Raw genomic sequence first — 26,402 nt, 5'->3', positions numbered from 1 at the left:
GGCAAGTGAAGCCAGGTAAGAATCTCAAGTTAAAATGTCAGGTAGGATGTAAGATGTAAGTCAATGTTTTTCCCCAGGAGACGGTCAGAGTTTACATTCTTGGACTAGCTCAGCATATTGTCTGTCCTTGTGTTAGACAGCTTCCTAATTTGTTGTTTAAAACCCCTGTATTGATTAATAGCAACCTCATACCCAGCATAGCTCAGGGATTTTATGGAAGAAAAATATCAGTGCTGTTTTGAAACCAGTGGTTAAAATCAAGGCAGTTTTGAAAGGTTCAGTCTGCCATCTTGATTCAAAATGGCACCCAATTATACACAAACATAGATGAAAACCTACTGCTTGGTCTCAATAACCATCTTGCCAAATTTGATTATCATCCAGGTGCCCAAATGCATGGCAAGCAGATGAACAACTTTCCAAAATATATAGCAGATTTTACTTGAACACAGGTTTCATGGGCTGAAGCAAGCAGAACACTTGCTGGGTAGCCCACTGAGTTATATACTCACCGAGGAAATATTTCTCATTGCTGTGTCCTGCAATAGCTTGAGAGTTTTCAGAAGCTGCAGTTCGATGGTGGCATGAGATGAGAAGCAGGCCACTGGATGTCTGCATGAAGGAGCTAAAGGAAAAGGCCACAGCAAACAGCAGTGATGGGAGCACAAAGGGTAGCAGGAACCTCTATGCTGGGCACACCAGGCATTGAAAGGCTCCGGGCCATAAGATCTGTATTTCCCATAAAGCCCTGTATCCAGAGATGCAGACTTCACAAGAGGTCCATGCCCATGAAACGAAGGGAGACTCTGAGACAAAGGGAGAGCTGCTTTCTTTCTGTGGCTCCTTTCAGTCTGAATAGAAGCTTCTCTCACTCGCTTCTCGTCCTCTTTGGGCATACCTGGTACTGATGCAATTTGAGGCTCATCATTGGATGTGGAATCCAGATATTGACCTTTTACAGCAGCTTCACCCAGTGAGAAGCTCCGCATCGTTGACATAAGTCTTGAAGGCATCTGAACAGTGACAGATTTTGAAAAGCTAGTATTTGTTTTAGCACCAGTTTCTTCTTCTCCCAGTTCTGCACCTGTTGATAATGTGTCCGAGGTTCTAATGTCCCCCACTTCGAAGCAGTGAAGGGAAAGGCTAGAATCATGAAGAGGGCTTCTCAAGATGGCATTGATCTCTGGTTGTGAAGCCACCGTGTCACGCTCAGTTTTGGGTGCTCCAGATATATCCAAAGATCTAACCGCCCCATTTATACCAGTCTCCTGACATCCACTTGCAACATCCTCCACAACAAGGAAGTCCAACTTTCTACAACCCTTCACAGCGTACTTTCCTTCCACACATTCTGCAATACTTTCAGGAACACCTTCTTCACACCCGTCTCTCGTTTCCTCCCCTTCAGTCAAACATTCTTCACTTCCTCTTGTATCTTTACTGATTTGGTGGCCACTGCTTCCCTCTGTGAGAGCAGAACTTACACTTTGGTGCCTTTCACTAGAGGAGGAGAGGTCGTTCCTATCTAAAGGGCTATTGTCAGTATGACAAGGTCGTGAACTGCAGCCTTGTACACCACTATCTTCTCTCTTCTGTTGTCCTTGCAACTCCTCCTCATCCATATCCTGTAGGGTTTCTTCAGCTGCGCTTTCAAACAGACCACTGCAAGTCTCACACATATCATCTTCTTCATTTATGGAATAAAATATCTCCTCTCCCTGAAAAGTGTGTTCTCTGCTGAGGCTGGGCAAGAAGATAGCATTGCTACCATCTGCTCTCGATACGCTAGCACTGGGCAGAAGATCCTGGCTAGTCAGAGCAGAATCTTTCCTCTGTCGCAGGAATGCTTGACAATCCTTGGACTTGCAGCTAAGTCTCAAGTTACCAGGCAGAGACAAGCCCTGGAAGAAAAATAATATCACTTTAACATTACTATGGATTGAATCTGGTGTAAGGTGAGATGAAGAGAAACCACTAAGAGCTAAGTTCAATTCGACTGCAATTCTATTTCCACTTACTTTGGAGTAATCCTCACCTCAACTCAGTGTTCTTCTGAGGAGACATATATAGGATTCTGCTGTTTAGTCTGAATCCAGCCCATTTTTTTCAGCACAATTGCTTACTTTAGCTTTTTGCAAGTTCTTTTTTTTTAAGCGTATGAAAGGGTTCAAAATTGTCTGTATGGGGGGTGTGCGCACAAAAATGCATATATGAAAACAACATACAAAATGGCAAAATATTAGGGGTAATTGTTTGGGGGAACTGTATATAGTAGGCAAAATTGCAAACAACTATGTGTGTCTGTCAAGAGAAATACGTACTAAAATTCTGTTGATTTTTTAAAAAATTCACATCCCGATATGAGAATGTTGGTAAATTGAACTTAAAATTGGGGAAATGGGAAATAAATTGACGGATTCACGCATCCCTACTCCCAGCCTCTCGCAAACAGTAGAAGGCCAGTGGAACTGGAAGGCTTTGGCCTATTCTTCTAATCACACAACCCCATACCTGCTTATTCAGAAGTAAGCTCCACTGTGTTCAATGGGGCGTACCTCCTAGGGTGTTTAGGACTCCAGCCTGGAAATAAGCTCCACTGAAATCAGTTAGGCTTATTTCTGAGTCCATGTAGAATCACAGAATCATGCAGCTGGAGGGATCCTGCATTCCTGCAATGCAGGAATGCAGTGAGTCCCATTGAGCTTATGGGCTGACTTCTGAGTAAACATGAGGATTGTGCTGTGTGTGTTGCAGTTGGCACATGCCTTCTGCAGCTGCGAAGACGAATCGCACTCAGAAGATTAGCATGGGCACCACCAACACACCTGAAATTTAGGCTTAGAACAAGGGTCAGCAAACTTTTTCAGCAGGGGGTTCCTCAGACCTTGTGGTGGGCCGGACTATATTTTGAAAGGAAAAAAAAAAATGAACAAATTCCTATGCCCCACAACCCAGAGATGCATTTTCAATAAGTTGGATCCTTCTAACAGAGGGTCCATGTTGTGCATGGCTCTGGAACTCTTCCACAACTGGTTTGTGGCTGGGGCTTTGCCCCGCTCCAGCCGGTAGTGCCACAATTATGCCACTGGCCTTTAGCCAATCGGCAACGTGGCAAGGTTGGGGGTATTTATTTGGCAGCGCATCGTGGGGACCCTCTCTTGCTTCGCGCTGCCGAACACCCACCCACCCATTAGTCGTGCCTGGCTTGCTTTGGACTTTGGTTGGTCGCCTGTTTTGGACCAGGGGCCGGGTAGGAATTTTCCCCAATGTGGCAGATTGGCTTTGGCCACTTGGTTTTTGCCTACCTCTTAGCAATCGTCACAACTTTGTAAGGTTTGGTGGTTAGGCATTGGTTTAGGGGAATGTGGGGAGGGGAGGTGTGGCCATCACTTGCCCCTCCAGTTAATAGGATATTCTGTTAAAGGAATCCGGGGGTCTGGATCTCATCCGAAGCCCGGAGAGGGGTGGGACCTCCGGGAACCCCAGGGGTGAGCACCAGTCAATATGCAGTGGTACCTAAGGTTAAGAACTTAATTCGTTCTGGAGGTCCATTCTTAACCTGAAACTGTTCTTAACCTGAGGTACCACTTTAGCTAATGGGGCCTCCCGCTGCTGCCCTGCTGCCGCCATACAAGTTCTGTTCTCATCCTGAAGCAAAGTTCTTAATCCGAGGTACTATTTCTGGGTTAGCAGAGTCTGTAACCTGAAGCATCTGTAACCCGAGGTACCACCGTACATTGATGAAGCTCCCCCCGCTGGTTGTTTACCTTTCCAGGCTTCCTGCAGGGTGGGCAGGAGCCAGTTATATCTTGATACTAATGCCTAAGCCAATACCAGTCACATTTGTGTATTCAATAAAGTTGTGGCCAAAATTTGCCCATTAACCTTTAAACTAAATTCTGCCTCTACTGTGTCTTTATTTCCATGGGGATGGGTTTTGGGGCTCGGAGCACAAAAGCACACATTCTACTCACCAGGCAGGCCCCACAAATAACCCAGAGATGCATTTTAAATAAAAGGACACATTCTACTCATGTAAAAACACGCTGATTCCCGGACCGTCCGTGGGCCGGATTTAGAAGGCGATTGGGCCAGATCCGGCCCCCGGGCCTTAGTTTGCCTACTCATGCCTTAGAACTTCTCAGTATAGAAGGGAAAACATCCAGGCAGGCACTTTTATCAGTCAGAAAATAGCCGCTGAAAATTCCTGCAACCGAGAAGTGATATATTTTGCATGGACATCCAAAACTGGATTTAGCATGTCAACAAGGAAGCCCACCTCATGATCAGCAGAACATCTATGTTCCAAATTACAGTTTGATTTAGTTTTTTTAGGTTTAGGCTTCTCGGTCCCTACCCACCTGGAGAGGTAAGGGTTCTGAAGGATCTTCCAGAAATCCACTGCTGTCAGACTGGCAACTGTTTGTTCTTGTCACTATCACATCTATAATTAGAAAAATAAAGCTGAGAAGGAAAGGGATTGAAATGACAACTGGAGAGTTTTATTTCAGCCTTTATTTCGGGTGGTTTCAGCATCTGCTACTCATGACAGCCAAGCGAGAGAGAGAGAGGTTTTCCAGTTCCATGTTATTTATTTTACAGGTGAAACTCGGAAAATTAGAATATCGTGGAAAAGTTCATTTATTTCAGTAATTCAACTTGATAGGTGAAACTAATATACGAGATAGACTCATGACATGCAAAGAGAGATATGTCAAGACTTTATATGTTATAATTGTGATGATCAAGGCATACAGCTGATGAAAACCCCAAATTAACAATCTCAGAAAATTAGAATATTAAATGAAATCAGCAAAACAAGGACTGAAACTAGAGCAATACTGGACCTCTGAGAAGCAGAAGCATGCATATGTACTCAGTACTTGGTTTGGGCCCCTTTTGCATCAATCACTGCCTCAATGTGGCGTGGCATGGATGCTATCAGCCTGTGGCACTGCTGAGGTGTTATGGAAGACCAGGATGCTTCAATAGCTTCTGCATTGCTCGGTCTCATGTCTCTCATCTGTCTCTTGGCAATGCCCCATAGATTCTCTATGGGATTCAGGACAGGCGAGTTTGCTGGCCAATCAAGCACAGTAATCCCATGGGCATTGAACCAGGTTTTGGTACTTTTGGTGGTGTGGGCAGGTGCCAAAGTCCTGCTGGAAAATGAAGTCAGCATCCCCATAAAGCTCATCTGCAGAAGGAAGCATGAAGTGCTCCAAAATCTCTTGGTAGATGGCTGCGTTGACCCTGCACTTAATGAAGCACAGTGGACCAACACCAGCTGATGACATGGCTCCCCAAATCAACACAGACTGTGGAAACTTCACACTGGACTTCAAGCATCTGGCATTGTGTGCCTCCCCATTCTTCCTCCAGACTCTGGGTCCTTGGTTTCCAAATGAGATGCAAAAGCTGCTCTCATCAGAAAAGAGATTTGGGGAACCATGTCATCAGCTGGTGTTGGTCCATTGTTCTAAAGTTGGAGCATATTATCTTGGGTATGTCCATGGGCAATCACTAAAGGGTGTTCCTTTGTTTGTTCCTAGCACCAGATAGGAACGGAGGAGGGCCAGCCTGAAGAAAGAGGGAGATAATAAGGGAAGGAGGATTGGGCCTGCTCACGCCTCTCCCTCAATGCATAGCTTGGGAAAAAGCCTATACCTAAGTACAAACTGTTTGTGCCTAGGCTCTGTCCAAGCATTCAGGGATACTGCCAAAAGGGGGTGGGGCATTGTGTCGTTCGTATGGAGCCCCCAGTCGTCTCACGGACTATTGACCCGTACACCACTAATCCGCTGCCACCAACCAGGTCCTCCCCAGTAAAATCACTTCAGCCTCAGTCAGGTTCTCAATTAATAAAGAAGAGTGTGTTTTATTTCAGACACAAACAAACCTTTCCGGCATTCCAAACGTTGTTGCCCTTTACTTTCTTAGTCTTATTTTCCCCTCTGTATCTCTTCTACCTCCCCTCACTCAAGAACCCACTGCCCTAACTGTCTCTCTATTTCCAACTGCCAGCCAACTGCTTCTCCAACTGCCTTTCCCAACCAGCCAACCCACTGAAAGCAACCAACTGCCCACCAACAACTCCCAACAACAACTAACTCAAACCTCAGGCTAAGCCCTTTTATACACAGGTAGGCTCCGCCCCCAGCTTTCCTATTGGTCTATATTTTTAACCTTATCTCCCCCCCCCTGTTCAAACATTTTCTAAATGAATGGGCAAACGCCACAGGCATGCACAGTGCTTATGAATATGCAATTTGTATGCAACCAGACTCTTCCAATGGCTATGCATGTAGGAGGAAGGCAGGTCATGTGGGCATGTATTATTCCAGAGGGGCCAGAGGAGCCACATTTCTGCAGATTCATCCCATGATGCTGCTACAATGGTGCTGGCTTTGACCACTAAAGCCCTATGCGGCCTAGGACCCACATACCTACGGCGCCGCCTCTCCTGGTATGCCCCGCAGAGAACCTTAAGGGTCCACAAATGACAACATTTTGGAGGTCCCGAGCCTCAAGGAGGTTAGATTGGTTTCAACTAGGGCCAGAGCCTTTTCAGTACTGGCCCTGACTTGGTGGAATGCTCTGTCACAAGAGACTAGGGCCCTGCAGGACTTGACATCTTTCCGCAGGGACTGCAAGACAGAGCTGTTCTGCCTGGCCTTTGGTTTGGACTCAGTCTGAACCTTATGTTTCCCTCCCCTTAAGGTTTTGATGAGGCTGCATTTTAAACTGCATTTTAACCTGTATTTTAAATTGCCCCCCCCCATTATGTTTTTACTGTAATTTTACTGAGGCATCTAATCATAGCCTGCATTTTACTTAGGCTTATATTTTGATCAGGGCCTGTATTTTAAAAAGAGCTTAAAGATTTTCAAATGTTTCATGCCAGGCAGAAGACCAGCTGCCTAAGTACTTTGGCAAGATGTTTATCCTCCTGGACAAGGGGGGGCCCTGATTTATAGCAGAAAACAATTCTCAAAGTCGTAAAAAGGGAATTACAGGCTGACAGCCAAGGTTACACTGACCCTACATATTACAGAATATAAAAAAGCTGAGAAAAAACATAATTAAGACTTGGTAAATAGTAAAATAAAACCATGTGCCTCCCATTAAACTTGAGCCATATTTTCCTAAGGTTAAAAGGTCAAGAGCAAATGGAAAAAGCAACTGGCTTGGCTGGAGAAGGGGGTGTAAACAGAAGAAGAGGTTTCTTCCTATTTTATTTTGAGGCTGTAAAATGTTCCTTCCTTTTTTACTTTGAGAAGGTTTATTCTTCTAAAAAGCTATCTGTGATAATGTATGAAATATATTGGCTTAAATGTAATTATGTAAAGGATTTAGAAACTAAGAAATGTTAAATCCTTATGCTAGATTCTTATTTCATATAGTTGGAAGAGACCACAGGGGCCATCAGCCCAGCCCCCCTGCCAAGCAGGAAACATCATTAGAGCACACATATGGTTGTCAGGCCTTTGTTTAAAGACCTCCAAAAGAAGGAGATCTTTCAATGTTGATGTGAACTCAAGATCCTTGACATCTGTTTAAGATAAAAATTTAAAACTATTAACCATCTGTTTTGGAGGGCAATAGGGCAAGGAGGGCAAGAGGTGAGCTGGTAATTAAGGTTCCTTGTTGAGACAAATGTCAGATATATGACTACTTATTTGTCATTTATAGATAGAAGAATATATAGCTTTTTGTTTCCCATAAAAGGCAAAAAGGAAATGGGTGTATCTTTTGTGATTGGTTCTAGCAAACAGCCAATAGGAATTTCAACCAGGCTGATTGGACAGAGGCAGCCAAAGGAGGAGCAAGGGGGCTGGGTTAAGGAAATATAAGTGCTGGCCATAATGGCAGGAGGGCAGGCCAGAGCTTGGTAACCATATACCACTGTACCTCTCATTTATTTGTCTGACAAATAAATTATTATTTTAATTTCTCTATTGCTGCGTTGAATATTTTATTCCAGCTAAGCGTTAACCACAAGCAGGGTGCTACATTACTGTTGTTAGCCTCCCTGAGCCTGGCTCTGGCCGGGGAGGGTGGGGTATAAATAATTTTTATTATTATTATTATTATTATTAAAAGCCCAACTTCACATGGGTGAGACCTGTTATCCACAGTGCCTCCTTACAGTTGTTGATCCTGTGTCATTGCCTAGTCAGATTGGCCTCATCCAAGTAGGTGCTGAGCCTTTATTTATTTACCATATTTTTCGCTCCATAAGATACACCTGACCATATGACACACCTAGTTTTTAGAGGAGGAAAGGAGGAAAGCCCTGTTTTGGGGGGGATCAGCTCACAGTTGTGCAGCTTCTTTTGCACAGTTGTGCAGCTTCTTTTCTTTTTTGGGGGGGATCAGCTCACAGTTGTGCAGCTTCTTTTGCAAAGGGGGAAAGCCCCATTTTTTTGAGGATCAGCTCAAAGTTGTGCAATTTCTTTTGCAAAAAGGGAAAATCCTGTTTTTATGGGGTTCAACTCACAGTTCTGCAGCTTCTTTAGGAAAGGAGAGGGAGCCATTTCTACAGTTTCTAGACAGATAATCTAATCAGCCAGTCACATGTTGCTGGGGAAACAAACGGCCTCAGTCTGCAGAACATTCAACAATGGAGGCTTGGGCAAAGGGCCGGAAAGGGAGCCAGCGATCGACCACATTTGCTCCCTAAGACGCACAAACATCCCCCCCTTACCTTTTAGGAGGAAAAAAGTGTGTCTTATGGAGCGAAAAATGCAGAATTTATTTACTTATTTATATTTCTTCGATTTGTACACCACTCTTGATCCAAAGATCCCAGGGTGGCGCACAACATTAAGAACACAATTCCAAAGAAGAGTGGTACCCTGACTGCCGCTGTATTCATAATGGACACTTCTGCCAGACCAGAATAGGCTTCACAAACACACAGTGCCCTCACTAGACTGAAGCCGGGCAACCCTAGACCAACCCATAAATGAGGAAGTGGATGTGCATGGGACCCACACATGCTAAACTCTAGCTATTTACCACCGCTGACTCTTCTTCAAGTGTGACGTTCCATTTGAAGCTTTACATTTTTAAAAAGTCACACATTGATCTTGCTGAGAAGTCATTCTGCTGTCGTGCTCTGTGGATCTGTTTCAGGTTTATTATTAATTCCAGATGTCCAAAGGCCACAGCAGCAAAGGTAAATACAATTACGTAACTTTTTTTTGTTACAGGGCATAAGGAAGGCTGTAAAAGCAAAGATCACGATAGTAACGCTAATAAATTACCTGCTAATTTTAACTGCTGCTGCTGCTAAAGCAAAGCTAAAGCAAAGACCAAAGGAGGACACAGATCTTCACTTTAAAAACAAAGGCAACCGATCACAGAGATGGTGTAGAAATAAAATTTACTGGAAAAATAGGGCCCAAGGTGTTTCAAACAACAGACATTTTTTAATCAAGGAACTTTTGGGCTATGCAGATTTACATGAGAGTAGCCTCACTGAATTCTGAGGGACTTACTTCTGAGTAGGTGCACATGCAGTTGTGCCACACATTGAAGTCTCTTTGGGAAATTAGTAATCCTGGTAGAAAATTGCCCTACCTGGTTATATTCAGATATAAACCTATTTTTTGAATTTAATAAACACCTTGCTTCTGACGAGATGCTTGAGATTTAAAGCCTTACAGAGTTTGCTTTTCCTCAGCAAAATCATATTCCCAAAAAGGTCAGCAGAATTTCTCTGACATATAAAAGCTACAAAACTAATTTAAGCCATGCTAGTCTACTAAATGCAACAGACCAAGGAAATCAACGTAACAGAGCAATTTAAAAACCTTAACTTCAAACCTTAAAATGACCAGTAGGTGGCAGCAGCAGACAAACCTCCAGTGTAAAACTTGAAATACGTGAACACTCAGATAAACTCTTTTACACCGCCTCTGTTCCTTTTGAATGTAGGAATAGCAATGGAACCAAAAAATTAAAGACTAAGGCTGCAATCAGATGCATGCAAATTTAAGAGCAAAACCAACTGAACCTGGCTGGGTTCACATCTGAGAAAACCGCACATTTTATTTCTTTATTTATAAAAGTATTTATATGCCACTAAATTGCAAAACATATTAAGGTGGAAGACAATGTACTCAGTGTGTACAATGTACTCATGGACTGGTGGAGGAACGGACACACCACAGTAGATAGTGCGGTGTTAAATTAAACACTTTAGCATGGAAAGATTGGTCAATTTTGCTTCTCTCATTTTCTCCCTTTTCCAATCTTGAATTCAGTTCACAATAATTTGCAAATTTTCTTTTGGAAATTTGTCAGCGTTCTAGTGCAAATTTCTGCTTGCAAGCATAGTTTTGTATGCAGGTTTGGCTAATAATCTTTGTGAGCAATTTCCCCTAATATAATGCATTTTTGAATAGTATTTTCTAATATATGAATTTTGATGCAACTATTTTCCTAACATATGCATGTTTGCACAAATTGTTTGCTTGGAGAATTGCCTCGCAAAATTCAGAGATGTGTGAATTTTGTAAATCTGGTTCGGAAGTGTGGATTAAGTAGCTTTGCATTAAAATGTGAACAAAACAGAACTTCCCCTCAACCTAGGCATTCAAGTGGCTTAGACCAACTAACATCAAATTAATGAAGCCCAGGGGATTTTATATCCAACTGCTCAAGTTTTGTTTCTTTACTACTATTCTTTGTAATAATGCCAAAATGACATTTTGCAAAGCTCAAAATATGTGGAACTTCCCAATGTCAAAATTGAGATCCAATCTAAAAATTCAGCATTGGAATTCTGGAAAAGAAATTAGAAATTAAACTGGCCCAAGGAATGAGTTGTTAATACAATTGCATCACAAGACGGATGTCAAATATAATTGCCGTTGTATATCTGCAGCCAAGTATCGACAAATGGTGGCTAGCATAGGTATGCAAAAATATAGGTATGCAAAAGGTATGCATAGGTATGTAAAAATATCACTCCATCTACAGTGGTGCCCCGCAAGACGAATGCCTCGCTAGACGAAAGGGTTTTCCGTTTTGGAGGTGCTTCGCAAAACAAATTTCCTACGGGCTTGCTTCGCAAGACGAAAATATCTTGCGAGTTCCTGCAGGTTTTTTTTCCCTTCCCCCCCTTTTTCTAAGCCGCTAAGCTGCTTATCTGCTTAGCCGATAAGCCGCTAAAAGCCGCTAATAGCGCTAATCCGCTAAGCCGTCAATGGGCTTGCTTCGCAAGACGAAAAGACCGCTAGACGAAGAGACTCGCGGAACGGATTAATTTCATCTTGCGAGGCACCACTGTAATGGCAAACTCAGGTGTGTGAGGGCTGATAGAAATGGAGTCTGAACAGAGCCAACTGAAAAACAAGAGAGAGGTATCAGAATGCTGAAGGAAAGCCCAAAATTTGCAGAGGGGAAGATACATACCCTATATTATGAATTCATGGGGGAATCTCTCCCACAAACACTCCAGTAGTCAGATGGAAAGAAAAACTGAAAGCTGGGAGAGGAAAGTGACCAAACGGAAAGTCGCCCAACCACTGCCACGGTGTCCTTTCTCTTGGCAAATCAAGATGAGCAGGCGACAGCAAAGGTTGCAAGGTTTTTAGCTGGGGCAATCAGAATAAGAGCCACTATTTCACTATTGATTCAAAACCTTAAAATGTATTTTATATAACTGACTTTTTATTTCTATCCTTTGTATATCGTATTGTTGTTTTATTGCTATGACCGATGGCTGATGCAAATAAAGAGTCATTCATTCATTCAGTGGTTATTGCAACTGCTGCCTAGAGTACAGCTGCCTGGATGCTGGACGGGTGTTTGTCGGGGTTCAGAGCCGTAGAAACTACTGCGAGTGTCCTCTTTTGACAATAAAGAGTTAACAACTATATAATTATATAATATATTATAACATATGTAATTATTATTATAAAATTATAGGTAAAGGGACCCCTGACCGTTTGGTCCAGTCGTGGCCAACTCTGGGGTTGTGGCGCTCATCTCGCTTTATTGGCCGAGGGAGCCGGTGTACAGTTTCCGGGTCATGTGGCCAGCATGACTAAGCCACTTCTGGCAAACTAGAGCAGCGCACGGAAACGCCGTTTACCTTCCCGCCAGAGCGGTACCTATTTATCTACTTGCACTTTGACGTGCTTTTGAACTGCTAGGTTGGCAGGAGCAGGGACCGAGCAACGGGAGCTCACCCCATTGCGGGGATTCAAACTGCTGACCTTCTGATCAGCAAGTCCTAGGCTCTGTGGTTTAACCCACAGCGCCACCCATGTCCCATTATAAAATTATATCGTTATATTAATAATGCTGTGTCTTAACGTTGCAACCCATCCTGGGACCTTAGAGTAAAGGGTGGGTAATACATAGCAACAACAGCAGCAAAAATAATAACTATGACCCCCACTGCAATGCTTTCTATCTCTCTCCCCACCATTTTGTGCAGATTTGATAGGATGCTACAGTGCTGGTGCAGGGCTAGGATAAGTATAGTTCAGGGTGGGAGGAATTGAGGGTCTTTCAAAAAGCACCTGCGGTGACCTTGACCAGTTTGGATTCTGTGCCCCTGAAGGACCAGGAGCACAGTCTGGGAGTCATTTTGGACTCACAGCTGTCCATGGAGGCGCAGGTCAATTCTGTATCCAAGGCAGCTGTCTACCAACTCCACCTGGTACGCAGGCTGAGACCCTACCTGCCCGCGGACTGTCTCGCCAGAGTGGTGCATGCTCTAGTTATCTCCCGCTTGGACTACTGCAATGCGCTCTACGTGGGGCTACCTTTGAAGGTGACTCGGAAACTACAACTAATCCAGAATGCGGCAGCTAGACTGGTGACTGGGGGTGGCCGCCGAGACCACATAACACTGGTCTTGAAAGACCTACATTGGCTCCCAGTACATTTCCGAGCACAATTCAAAGTGCTGGTGTTGACCTTTAAAGCCCTAAACGGCCTCGGCCCAGTATACCTGAAGGAGTGTCTCCACCCCCATCGTTCTGCCCGGACGCTGAGGTCCAGCGCCGAGGGCCTTCTGGCGGTTCCCTCATTGCGAGAAGCAAAGCTACAGGGAACCAGGCAGAGGGCCTTCTCGGTAGTGGCGCCCACCCTGTGGAACGCCCTCGAATCAGATGGCAAAGCGATAAAAAACTACCTGACATTCAGAAGACATCTTAAGGCAGCCCTGTTCAGGGAAGTTTTTAATCTGTGATATTTTACTGTATTTTTGGTTTCTATGGAAGCCACCCAGAGTGGCTGGGGAAACCCAGCCAGATGGGTGGGGTACAAATAATAAATTATTATTCTTATTCTTATTCTTATTCTTATTCTTATTATTTATTTATTTATTTATTTATTTATTTATTTATTTATTATTATTATTATTATCTCAGAGGCAAAAGCATAATATTAAAACCCATTTTGGAAGGATTGGAAGCATCTTAACATATTTTTGCCACTGGTTCCAATATAATGGGGAGGTTATCCACAGAACCCCAAGTTGCCAAACCACCTTAAAAGATGGCTTTGGACCATTTCCTGTATGTAATGCATCTTTGTCAGTTTCTCACAGTGTCCTGCCTTCCCAGTTGTTCATATTATCTTCATCTCACTAACTGGCTTTAGTCCAGTTCCTAATCCTTGCCCAACAGTGAAAAAGCCGGCTGACATCTGTGTCGAGTTCTAATGAAATGAGACACAAAGCAGTGAGTGTTTGGAAGTGCAGAAATGCCATTGGTGCTGCGGCAGACCTTCACCCCCCGCAGCTTCCAAGAAATGGAAGCGAGATAAAAATGGTTCTGGGAGAACTGGGGTTGTTGGGGATTCCACAACTGAAAAGTCTTTATGGAAGGAAGAGACTATTCACTGTCAACTGTAGAAAAGACAGGACGAAGCAACGTTATGTTAAAGCCCAGGTGGCTAACCCCTGGGTTGGGGGTTGGGGGGGAGTCTAATTTTTCCCCACCAGAAAATTTCTCCATCCTCCCCATTTTGGCAGCAGCAGCAGCAAACTAAATAAATAAATTGTAAAGTAGACACGGCACTGGGTTAGGCAATGCAAATCGCCACTCCCCAGTCATCAGGCTGATCATTCAATGAGTGAAGAGACAGGAGATAGCTGAGGAGGAATCTGAGTCCATGCATCCACTTCTATATGTCCAATGTACATGTGAGAATGAACACAAGAAAGTTTGGTGTGGCCACAGTAGGCCACGGGTGCTACAACATTGCACAATTCAAGACTCTTAAGCAGGGATGGTTGGCTTTTGTCATGGAGAGGCAATGCAATCTGCTGTCCTTTCATTGAGTTCCAGAGAAACGTAAGAGCCAGTTCATGTGTTGCTTTCACTTTTTACACACAAGTAAACTGCTGTGCCGGGACGCAGGTGGCGCTGTGGGTTAAAGCCTCAGCGCCTAGGACTTGCCGATCGAAAGGTCAGCGGTTCGAATCCCTGCGGCGGGGTGCGCTCCCGCTGCTCGGTCCCAGCTCCTGCCAACCTAGCAGTTCGAAAGCACCTCCGGGTGCAAGTAGATAAATAGGGACCGCTTACCAGCGGGAAGGTAAACGGCGTTTCCGTGTGCGGCTCTGGCTCGCCAGAGCAGCGATGTCACGCTGGCCACGTGACCCGGAAGTGTCTCCGGACAGCGCTGGCCCCTGGCCTCTAGAGTGAGATGGGCGCACAACCCCAGAGTCTGTCAAGACTGGCCCGTACGGGCAGGGGTACCTTTACCTTTACCTTTTTTAAACTGCTATGCCAGAGCCACAGCTCAGAGACAGAATATATGCCTTGTCCCAACTTCAATCCATGGGATTTCCAAGCAGGGAGGTAAGGACTCCTGCCTGAAACCCCAAAGAATTCCTACCAGTCAGGGCACACAGGATTGAACCAACTAGACCAATGGTTTGATTTGGTATGATCCTGGCCTGACTGTGTAGGCTGCCTATTAGTATCTGGGCCCAATTCAAAGCACTGGTTTTGACCTATAAAGCCTTAAATGGCTCAGAACCACAATACCACAAGGACCACCTTTCCCCATATAAACCGTCCCAGACTCTGCAAGAATCATCAGAGGCTCTTCTTCATGTGCCTCCTCCACATGAGGTCTGGAGGGTGATAACACAAGAAAGGGCCTTTTCTGTGGTGGCTCCCCATTTGTGAGATGATCTCCACAGGGAGGTTCTGGCGCCTACATTATACACCTTTAGGCGACAGGCGAAAACGTTCTTCTTCAACCAGGCCTTTGGCTGGTTGACCTCCAATGCCCTTTTAAATGTGCTTGTGGGAAGGGAGAGTGGGCAGGTTTGTTCAGTTCTCGTTCTCATTTTTATCATACATTTTGTGCTTTTATATAGGAATTTTGAACTGCCCTGAGACCCGCAGGTCTGTGAAGGTCAGTATATAAATTTAACTGATGATGATGATGATGGGTGGCTAAGCTGTGACTACCACACACCACCCCTACTGCTTCTGCTGGCTGGGGCTGATGGGAAATGCAGCCCAGGAACATTTGGTGGGCCACAGATTCCCCACTCCTGTTGCATAGGTAAAGGTAAAGGGACCCCTGACCATTAGGTCCAGTCATGACCGACTCTGGGGTTGCGGCGCTCATCTTGCTTTATTGGCTGAGGGAGCCGGCGTTTGTCCGCAGACAGCTTCCGGGTCATGTGGCCAGCATGACTAAGCTGCTTCTGGCGAACCAGAGCAGCACATGGAAATGCCGTTTACCTTCCCTATTTATCTACTTGCACTTTGACGTGCTTTCGAACTGCTAGGTTGGCAGGAGCAGGGAACGAGCAACGGGAGCTCACCCGGTCGTGGGGATTTGAACCACCAACCTTATGATCGGCAAGTCCTAGGCTCTGTGGTTTAACCCACAGCGCCACCCGCGTCGCTTTGTTGCACAGAATAAGCCTATCATTGGCTATCAGCTAGGACGGCCATATGCAGCCTTCAGGATTCAGGGGCCACATGCCACTGAAGACCAGAGACCGAAGACCAGAGATCTTCTAGCCTGGCCAGTTGGCCACTATGGAAACTGGATGTTGGACCAGACAGACTGCTTGTCTGATCCAGTGGGCCTCTTCTTATGTTCTTAGTCAAGGAAGGTGATTAATATTTGAGACGGCGGTTCCTTTTATCTTGATTTCATCTAAGCCAGACCTCGATTGAGCTCTGCAAAGAGGCCGATACGTCAATCTCCTGCCGCAGAGGAAAAGCAACGTCTGAGATTAGCTTGAGGCTTTCCCCAAAGCACTTCAACTCTTTAGGATTTTGTGAGCGTCCACGGCCACATCTTTCCCCTCACATTCCCAACATGAGGCAACCGGGATCGTAGCGAGGCGGCCAGGGATTATTTGCAGGCAAGGAGAGGGGAAGGCAAAGTTGGAAGCTCAGTATCATTGAGTGACAATGTGACATGCTCATTTTGACTAGCGAGCAAAACAGCATGGTAATGTGGTAGAGGGACCCTGGGACCCATGGCAGGCTGCCGGTGACATTAGGAGAGTCACACATGAATTCATTTGGACAGGATGAAGACCTTTTGCACATCAGACTTAAGGCTGGCAAATTCCCAGTGCATTGTAACACCTAAATCTTTGTTACGATGCTCAGCCATGCAGTTAACCTCTCTGCCTAGATTAGGCGGTAGACTTTTTCATACACACAGAGAGACGGCATACACATTTGTTTCCTTCTAATGCCATCACTTGATGATCGTGTTGACTGTAACATGAAGAGTATTTGGTGAACAGAGTGAAAAGGTCCTGAAGGCTGTACAGTGGTGCCTCGCAAGACGAAAAGAATCCGTTCCGCGAGTCTCTTCGTCTTGCGATTTTTTCATCTTGCGAAGCCCCCCTATTAGCGGCTTAGCAGCTATTAGCAGCTTAGCGGCTTAGAAAAAGGGGGGGAAGCGAAAAAACTCGCAAGACTCGCAAGACGTTTTCGTCTTGCGAAGCAAGCCCATAGGGAAATTCATCTTGCGAAGCGCCTCGAAAAATGGAAAACCCTTTCGTCTAGCGGGTTTTTCGTCTTGCAAGGCATCCGTCTTGCGGGGCACCACTGTAATGTAAATGAAACACGAGAAAAAAAGGAAGATTGTTTCAGAGGAGCAGTGGATAGTAGGAAGGAACAGCTGGCATTAAATAGCGGCCGTTGAAGCTGCAAACTTAAGGAAATGGCGATGGTTCAGTTGCAGAGCTACTTTGCATGCAGAAGGTCCCGGGTTCATCAACTGAAGTAAGGGAAGAAATACAGTCATACCTCGGGTTACAGACGCTTCAAGTTGTGTTTTCTCGGGTTACGGACACGCTGAAACCCAGAAGTACTGGAACAGGTTACTTCCGGGTTTCGGCGGTCGCGCAGGCACAGAAGCGCTAAATCGCACTTTGCGCATGCGCTGAAGTGCCGAATCGCAACCCACGCAGACGCGGCGCTGCAGGTTGCGAATGCTGTGGGTTGCGAACGTACCTCCCGTACAGATCACGTTCGCAATTCGAGCGTCCACTGTAGTACCACTCTATTCTGCTTTGGTCAGACCACACTGTGTCCAATTCTGGGCACCACAATTTAAGAAGGATGCTGACAAGCTGGAGTGTGTGCAGAGGAGGGCAACCAAAATGATCAAGGGTCTGGAAACTAAGCCTTACGAGGAGTGCATGAAGGAGCTGGGTATGTTTAGCCTGGAAAAGAGGGAACTGAGAGGAGACATGATAGCTATCTTCAAATATCTTAAGGATTGTCACATGAAAGAGGGAGCATGCTTGTTTTCTCCTGCTCTGGAGGGTAGGACTCGAGGCAATGGCTCCAAGTTACAAGAAAGGAGATTCCAGTTAAGCATTCGGAAAAATTTTCTGACAGTAAGAGCTGTTTGGCAGTGGAACAGACTCCCACTAGAGGTGGTGGACTCTCCTTCCTTGTAGATTTTTAAGCAGATGTTGGATGGCCATCTATCATGGATGCTTTAGCTGAGATTCCTGCATGGCAGGGGGTTGGACTAGATGACCCTTGGTTCTCTCCCAGTTCTAAGATTCTATGATTCTATGAATCCCTCCCTGGCACCTGCAGGTAGGACTGGGAGAGAACCTTTGATAAGTTTGTAAGACTTGCTCTGGCTGCAGTTATTCACTATCCCTCCTCACCCAATGGTCTGGATGACTCTGGCATTGGACAGCCATAGATGGGGAAGTTGTGGATGGTGTTCAATGATGTTTTACTCAAAGTAGTCCTAGTGCAATGAATAGAGCTAGCGTGTTCATTAATCTCAGTGGGTCTACCCTGAGTAAAAGCCATTGGGTTCTGCCCTACATCGATGTTTGACATTGCTACCTTGCAGATGCTACCTCTACAGGTGACGAGAGCATGCCATAAAAACCACAGGGAGAACTATGTTGTTACCCTCTCACTGGGGATCAGTGAAGTGGTCATAGTGACAGACTAGGACCTAGGAGACCAGGGTTCTCATCCCCACTCAATCATGAAACTCTCTAGGTCAGCGGTTCTCAACCTGTGGGTCCCCAGATGTTGTTGGACTACAACTCCCATCATCCCTGAGCTCTGGCCTTGGTAGCTAGGGGTGATGGGAGTTGTAGTTCAACAACATCTAGGGAACCACAGGTTGAGAAAGGCTGCTTTAGGTGATCTTGAACCAGTTAGCCTGACCTGGGTTTTTGCTAGAACAAAATGGGGAGAACTATGACCACCATCTTGAGGTTCTTGGTGGAAAGGAGGACATGGGCCCATTTCTTGAGGAGAAGATGCAGGCAAGAGGGCTATGCTTACCCCTCTTCTCACTCATTGCTTCTATCCTGCTGGAGCATTCTCCTTCTTCCATGTCAGTCTTCCCAGAGATGTGGCAAATAAACATCTGGAACCCTGGCTCTAGGTGGGAGGCAGGCTTATGAGGAAATCACTGCAAATTGGCATCCCTCTGCTATTTCCAGATGTTTGATGGTGACCTGGGATACTCAACCTCTCAGATGTTTAGCGCCAGCCTATTGCAATTGCATCTGCCAATGCAGTTATATCCCATAATTCTATGAGGTTATGTTACAGCTCAAAAATATTAGGCAAGGGTGTAAGTGGACAAGACGTAACAACTGGGAAAGAAAGAAAGACAGGGAACTATGAAATGTTGTGGTGCTCTCTCTTATACCAGATTTTTAAAAAGAAAAACCAATAGCCAATCCTATCAAATGGTAAGGACCATGCATTAAACATCATTCTATTTATTCCTGCCCATTATTCGTCAACATGCAGATATTTTCAGATAAACTATGCAAACCATAGGACTTCATAGGAAATTTAAGAGACGTGATTTGAAGAAATGTGACTGGGGGGAGGGGAAGAGAGATTTTAAATAATAAGTGCACACATAATACCTTTTGCCCATCTTTAGCTTTTGGCAAGCAACTACCATCTGTGAAAACCAACACAACTTGCCCGCCGCCATCAGAAACAGGGAAATGATTGTGGCACTCTTTCTCGCCATCAAGCAATCGTTCCCATATGTACTTTACGGGAGGATAATAAACAGGATTCACACTATTGGAACACAGTCAATTAAGAAAAATGCTGATTGCCTTCTGCAGATATTCCCATGGTGCCAAACTGTACGTGAAAGAGATCGCAAGGAGGAGGAGGAGGAGGAAGGGAAGGTGTGATAATTAAAAGCATTGCCACTCAATAAGTCAGGGGAGCTAATATGTCAGCTCAGCAGGCTGGGGAGGTAAACGTACCCAGCTGCTGGAAAGACTCGAGTGCGGCTTGGTCCCTGGCACCACTTGTTGGGACAAGATGAATCGCAAAAGGCTGCGGAAGTGAGTACCCAGGCTACCGTGTGCCAGATGGAGGTGGTTACTTTCTCTGATTGATTGCCTCTCGGGCTGCAAAGGGGGCTTTTCAGCCAACGGATGTTCTTGCATTAGCAGAGCTGGTTTGGGGATCAGCCGTTCCTTCTTTGGTCAGGGCCCCCTTGGAAAAAGCTGCCTGGGGTGGAGGGGGGAAGAGGCAGGGGGACAAGCCCAAAGAAGAAGAGTTTGGATTTGATATCCCGCTTTATTACTACCCGAAGGAGTCTCAAAGCGGCTAACATTCTCCTTTCCCTTCCTCCCCCACGACAAACAGTCTGTGAGATGAGTGGGGCTGAGAGACTTCAGAGAAGTGTGACTGGCCCAAGGTCACCCAGCAGCTGCATGTGGAGGAGCGGGGAAGCGAACCCGGTTCACCAGATTACGAGTCTACTGCTCTTAACCACTACACCACACTGGCGTTGGTGTTGATGGATACCAACACACACAAATGCCATACCTGTTACAATTATGGGTTGCTGCTGCTGCTGCTGAATTTTCAGCCACATGCTATCTTAGTCACCTTCACATCCTCCCCAAAAGCCAGCTGAAAGGGGGAAAGCACTGGTGTGCAATAACAACTCTGTTCCCAGGTGCTGAACCGCGAATCTGCACACCAGGTAAGTTCGGGTGAAAATAAAAGACAAGGCCCCTACGACCAGGCTGCCCTGATCTTCCCTATGCTCTGTGCCTTTCCATTCCTTTGCACTGCCCCGCAGCCAGGATCCTCAAATGGATGTATAAATTGCTGGTAAAATGCGTACATCCTTCTGCTGGGAGCTAAGTGCCCGTCAGACATTTGCTGGGCCTCCCTAATACAGGACAGTGAGCAAAGCTTCATTACAGAACAATGGCGTTTGCTGCCAGAGCTTACAGATTTGAATAAACAACAAATAAGCAACATCTGCTCCAGCATATGTGTATGGTGGGAAAAAAGTCACAAAATAAAAGAATTTGTAAATGCCAAAAGCAACACTAAACTGCCAGTGCTACTGTAGAGTGAATTTTTAATTGCACATGCATACAAGGCAGGCTGTGGGTATTAGTCTCACATATGTCTGGTTGCTGCCAACCTGGGAGTATAGATGAATTTAATTAAATAAGGATTATCCCTTCTCCCCAGTACAATTACTTATTTATAACAATGATAAAATTGCCTAATAAAAATTGTAATATTTTGTGTAGAACACACACACACACACACACACAAATTGCTCTAAAACACTCCGGTATTCCTTGGAAGTTATCTAGAGATGCTTGGGGTTTGAGTGTCTTTTAGAATTAAGTCTCTGCAATCGGCTCAAGGGGAAGGAAAGACGAAAGGAGCATCAAGATTCTTGGCAAAGGGAAAAGCTAAGAGAAACAGCTCACAGCAGCCAAGAAATGGTATTTCACTGCATGAGGGGTGGGGTGTGTGCAAAATTTTGAACAACTGGATGAGGACGGAGGCCTGGTCCTAGAGCTAAGGGACCCAGGTACATTGGAAAGTATTTTCATCATCTCTACATAACCAAAATACTCGGTCTGTAATCTTCCTCTTTCATGCTCAGTTAGATCTACCATACAGCGTAGTCTGTACCCCTAACCAACTCTTATAAATATGGCCAGATTTAAAGTACATGAATTAGAGCAGGGGGAGTTTGGAATAATTAACTCATCCCATACCTGAAGTCTCGGGACAAAAAAAATCTCATTTCAAAGCTCTGTTTTGAAATAAGACTTTTTTTTTAATTATGGAAACAAAATAAAAAAAAAATTCCTTCCAGTAGCACCTTAAAGGGTAAAGGTAAAGGGACCCCTGACCATTAGGTCCAGTCGTGACCGACTCTGGGGTTGTGGTGCTCATCTCACTTTATTGGCTGAGGGAGCCGGCATACAGCTTCCGGGTCATGTGGCCAGCATGACTAAGCCACTTCTGGCGAACCAGAGCAGTGCACAGAAACGCCGTTTACCTTCCCACCAGAGCAGTACCTATTTATCTACTTGCACTTTGATGTGCTTTTGAACTGCTAGGTTGGCAGGAGCAGGGACCGAGCAATGGAAGTTCACCCTTTCATGGGGATTCGAACCGCCGAACCGCAAGGGAGCCAGCGTACAGCTTCCGGGTCATGTGGCTAGCATGACTAAGCCGCTTCTGGTGAAACCAGAGCACGGAAACACCATTTACCTTCCTGCTGGAGTGGTACCTATTTATCTACTTGCACTTTGATGTGCTTTCGAACTGCTAGGTGGGCAGGAGCAGGGACCGAGCAACAGGAGCTCACCCCGCCGTGGGGATTTGAACTGCCGACCTTCTGACTGGCAAGTCCTAGGCTCTGTGGTTTAACCCACAGCACCAACCGCGTCCCTAAATACTGGTTAGTACGGGGGGGGGGGAAGATACTGCAAAGCCACATCTGAATAAGTTTTTAGGAGATGTCTTAAAAAAGACAGATATTCCTGCTGAACCTCAGCTTGCAGGAATTTCCACAGGGCTGGGTCTGCCATTCTACACAACAAACACCAAGGAATTCTGGCAGCACCACCAGATGGCAAGAGTTTGGTCCTGCAGTTATCCATTCAGTTAGGGTCACATGATGTTTAAGTTTGAGCAACTGGTCATTCCAGCACAGGCTCAGATGCTTTCATCCTGCTCCCCACTTATCTGCTTGACCGACTGCTTCTGAGCTCAGTTAATCGCTATGTTCAAACTCACCTGCCTAATATGGCAAATGCCACCTTTTGAATTTCTGCCATCCAGCACTGTCAGGGAACTGACATCGGAGCGAGAGGTGGAGGCAAGGCTCCCGAGCGATGCAGAAGAGGGGACCAGCAGAGGGGAAGGAATTCAGCGCAACACCAGCAGAGAAGGGAGGGAGATGGAGGATTCGGAGAGGGGTCTGCAAGACTCTTCGCCCGAAACTAGTGGAGAGAGCACGGGCACACCTCTGCCCACTCTTTCCTTGTGCAGAAGAGTTCCGCGCAGGGAGAGTAGGCGGAGACTTGGCGTCAAACAACTTCTATGCTGGAAGAGGTTCAAGAAACGCCCACTGACGGATACTGCAAGCGACTGAACGGCCATGGAGTGAAGGGCTGTCAGCCGAGGCATGGTTAGCCAGGCAATCTAGCCGAAAGTAACGGCAACTTACGCACAAGTAACCCCTTATAACCATTACAAGCACGTATGTTTCATCCAACGCTCACCTTGCCTTTTAAATAAGCCAGCCCATGAAGTTGCATGCTGGGGCTGCCTAGAATTAGTCATAACGAACAAACACCATGCTGCGGCCGTGCAAATATTATATATGCTGAAGTATGTCTCCCAACCTGTGGGTTCTAGTCAATGTTCATTGTGAGTCGCAACATCATCTTTGGTTATGGCATATTCATTCGCACAACACAAATGGAAGTGATGGAGCCATCATCATTTGCACAGACCATTTTCTTACCCTTACTTTCAGCCCAAGCTGCCTGTCCTTATAGGAAAACCAAGCAATGTCACCTGGACCTCCTTACCTGGACCACAGCATTTCTCTATCTGATCACTGCTGTTAGGGACAGTGTGTCCCATTTCACCAGAGTGGTGCATGCTCTAGTTATCTCCCACTTGGACTACTGCAATGTGCTCTACATGGGGCTACCTTTGAAGGTGACCCAGAAACTGCAACTAATCCAGAATGCAGCAGCTAGACTGGTGACTGGGAGTGGCCACCGAGACCACACAACACCGGTCCTGAGAGATCTGCATTGGCTCCCAGTACGTTTCCAAGCACAATTCAAAGTGCTGGTGTTGACCTTTAAAGCCCTAAATGGCCTTGGTCCAGTATACCTGAAGGAGCGTCTCCACCCCCATCGTTCTGCCCAGACACTGAGGTTCAGTGCCGAGGGCGTTCTGGCAGTTCCCTCATTGCGAGAAGTGAGGTTACAGGGAACCAGACAGAGGGCCTTCTCGGTAGTGGCTCCTGCCCTGTGGAACACCCTCCCTTCAGATGTCAAGGAAATAAGCAGCTATCTTGTTTTTAAAAGACATTTGAAGGCAGCCCTGTTTAGGGAAGTTTTAAATATTTAATGCTGTATTGTTTTTAACACTCCATTGGGAGCCGCACAGAGTGGCTGGGGAAACTCAGCCAGACGGGCGGGGTATAAATAATATATTATTATTATTATTATTATTATTATTATTATTATTATTATTATTACTATTATTCACCACCTGAGGTGAAACAGCCACCTGCCACTACACCACCATGCTGCTGGGTGGCAAAAGTCTCCCTTCTTTCTCCCTACCTGCAATAATGGTGCCCAGATCTCAAAGATTTCTGTAAGATCTCATGAGATCTGGCTAAAAACCAGTGCCACTTCTCGGCCACCAGAAGAAGTAGCAGACTGGGCAGGGTTCCTGTACAGGTATACCTCTTCAGATTCTGCTCCCCCCCCATGTGACAGTTTCCCCTCACCTTATGGGCAGGCTGGCAGGCAGGCCATGACTGCTGTAACTAACACATATGAAATCCATACATTATTAAAGGTAAAGGTACCCCTGACTGTTAGGTCCAATCGCGGACGACTCTGGGGTTGCGGCGCTCATCTTGCTTTATTGGAAAGGGAGCCAGCGTACAGCTTCCGGGTCATGTGGCTAGCATGACTAAGCCGCTTCTGGCGAAACCAGAGCACGGAAACACCATTTACCTTCCTGCTGGAGTGGTACCTATTTATCTACTTGCACTTTGATGTGCTTTCGAACTGCTAGGTGGGCAGGTGCAGGGACCGAGCAACAGGAGCTCACCCCACCGTGGGGATTTGAACTGCCGACCTTCTGATCAGCAAGTCTTAGGCTCTGTGGTTTAGACCACAGCGCCACCCATGTCCCACTCCATACATTATTACCTGGTGGTATTTTATGATGCTAACTGAAGGCTGTCTAGGCATTTGCATTTGACACCTCCACAAGGTACCTAATGTAGGTCCCAGTTCTACCACAATTCAGGCATAGATTTTCGTGAGACTTTGGATGCAGTTGAAAGCTTGCACAGCACGCAACTAAGAGCAGATCTAACTGGTTGACCAATATGATGACGACATTGCTTATACAGAACAAAAAACAATGCAGAGCTAGTAGCAGAGTGGACTGGCTAATGGTGCAAACAGCAAGCCACATATCTCTGGTGTAACTCAACCATGAAATCTTAGGCTCTACTTCCTACCTTCTAGCAAGTAAGAATTACTCAGAAAACACATCTTAGGAACACCAACAATCAAAGTCTACTGAAAAGAAGATACTTCCTGCAATCTCTTTTGTTTACTCCCATCCCACTCTTCTACCCATTTACAACTTGTCTCTTACTAGAATCCCATCCATCCATATGAAACTCTCCTTCAAAACAGAGAGGGTTTATATGTTGAATAAAGACATCAAGTTGTGATGGTTGTGATGTATTGGTTGACCACTCAGTCCATATCTCTGGCATTTCCATTTCCAAGGCTCTCACATACGGCAAATTTGCAAAAAGTTATAGAGCAATTATGGTTGCTAATACCCACCTGAAGTGCTTTCAAGAGGATTTCCCCAGGAAGATTCATCCTCAAAGCTCTGGATCTGCGACAGGAGAGGGGGGAAACACTCCTTAAAGCAGCTCGTTTTTGTTCACTATTAAAAGTATATTTCTTCACTTTGACATTAGGATTTCAAACTAAAACAACACTGAACAAAGCAACGCTGAATGTTCTTCTGTTGTTGATGTGTCTTTGAAAATAGAACTTGGGTTTGGGGCTGTAAGTTACGAGTTCATATATATATATATATTAATAATATTTTATTAAGATTTTTTAACAGAAAGAACAAAGAATTACAATAAAAAGAAAAAAAGAAAAAAAGAAAAGTTACGAGTTTATAACACAGATCTGTTCCACGTGATACTATTGTCAAGTCAAAGCACATTTTTGCCTAGTGGAAATCTCTCAAATAGAAAAATCAAGTGTTGAGTGCCAATGGTAGGCTGGTGCCCATTGAGACTGGCAAGGGGGGAGACCTGCAGCTGTTGGATGCCAGAGCCAAATATGTGGAGCCAATTAATTCTAGATTTGTCTCCATCCTCTTCTCTGTTGAGTTCTACATTTACAAAACTGGGAAACTGGGAATAAGGAGGAGGAAGCTCACTCTCTGGACTAGTTGTGAGTAAGAATGCAGGTGGTGACTGGCTGAGGGTAGTTTGAGGGGGGTGGGGTAGGGCCTTATTCACCCAAATGGATTGGCCTCCATTTGTGCTGCCAGAATGCAAAACACTGAGAAACAAGAAGGAGGGATGAGCATGAGTGGATTAAAAAAACCCCTAAGGGCAACCCCCTCCTTCCCCAAAACAGCCCAATGAGGGCTGAGAAAAATTAATCATGGTTCATAGTGTGAATATGAATGGTCAGGTCTTTATGGCTTTCATTTTGCCCCTAAGAACTATTTGGGCATTACCCAGAGTGGAGGCTATGAACAATGCACTGCAGAGAAGGCAATTGCTACAGTTGAGGGGCCCCTCTCATTTTCTGATGAAACATCTCCGTATCAAATTATGCCCTGGTCATC

General features: G+C 45.4%; 1 protein-coding gene and 1 long non-coding RNA gene across 3 annotated transcripts in view; both read right to left on the bottom strand.

Annotated features, from left to right (window-relative positions):
- Positions 1-26,402, bottom strand: part of LOC307199701 — a 401,509-nt gene that overhangs the window by 227,885 nt on the left and 147,222 nt on the right. The gene's annotated exons all lie outside the window — the stretch shown is intronic.
- Positions 1-26,402, bottom strand: part of ITPRID1 (ITPR interacting domain containing 1) — a 78,172-nt gene that overhangs the window by 10,706 nt on the left and 41,064 nt on the right. For both annotated transcript variants that reach the window (XM_079947524.1, XM_079947523.1), the window contains exons 9-11: positions 25,370-25,424; positions 4,362-4,444; positions 513-1,901 (exon numbers count right to left, since the gene is read on the bottom strand). In XM_079947524.1, coding sequence (XP_079803650.1) covers positions 513-1,901; positions 4,362-4,444; positions 25,370-25,424 — 1,527 coding nt within the window. The remainder of the gene's footprint in view (positions 1-512; positions 1,902-4,361; positions 4,445-25,369; positions 25,425-26,402) is intronic.

Source organism: Podarcis cretensis (genome assembly GCF_951804945.1).
Source record: "Podarcis cretensis genome assembly, chromosome: 12".
NCBI classification, from domain to species: domain Eukaryota; kingdom Metazoa; phylum Chordata; class Lepidosauria; order Squamata; family Lacertidae; genus Podarcis; species Podarcis cretensis.
Note: the sequence above shows the minus strand (reverse complement) of the source record. Positions and strands in the feature narration are given on the sequence as shown.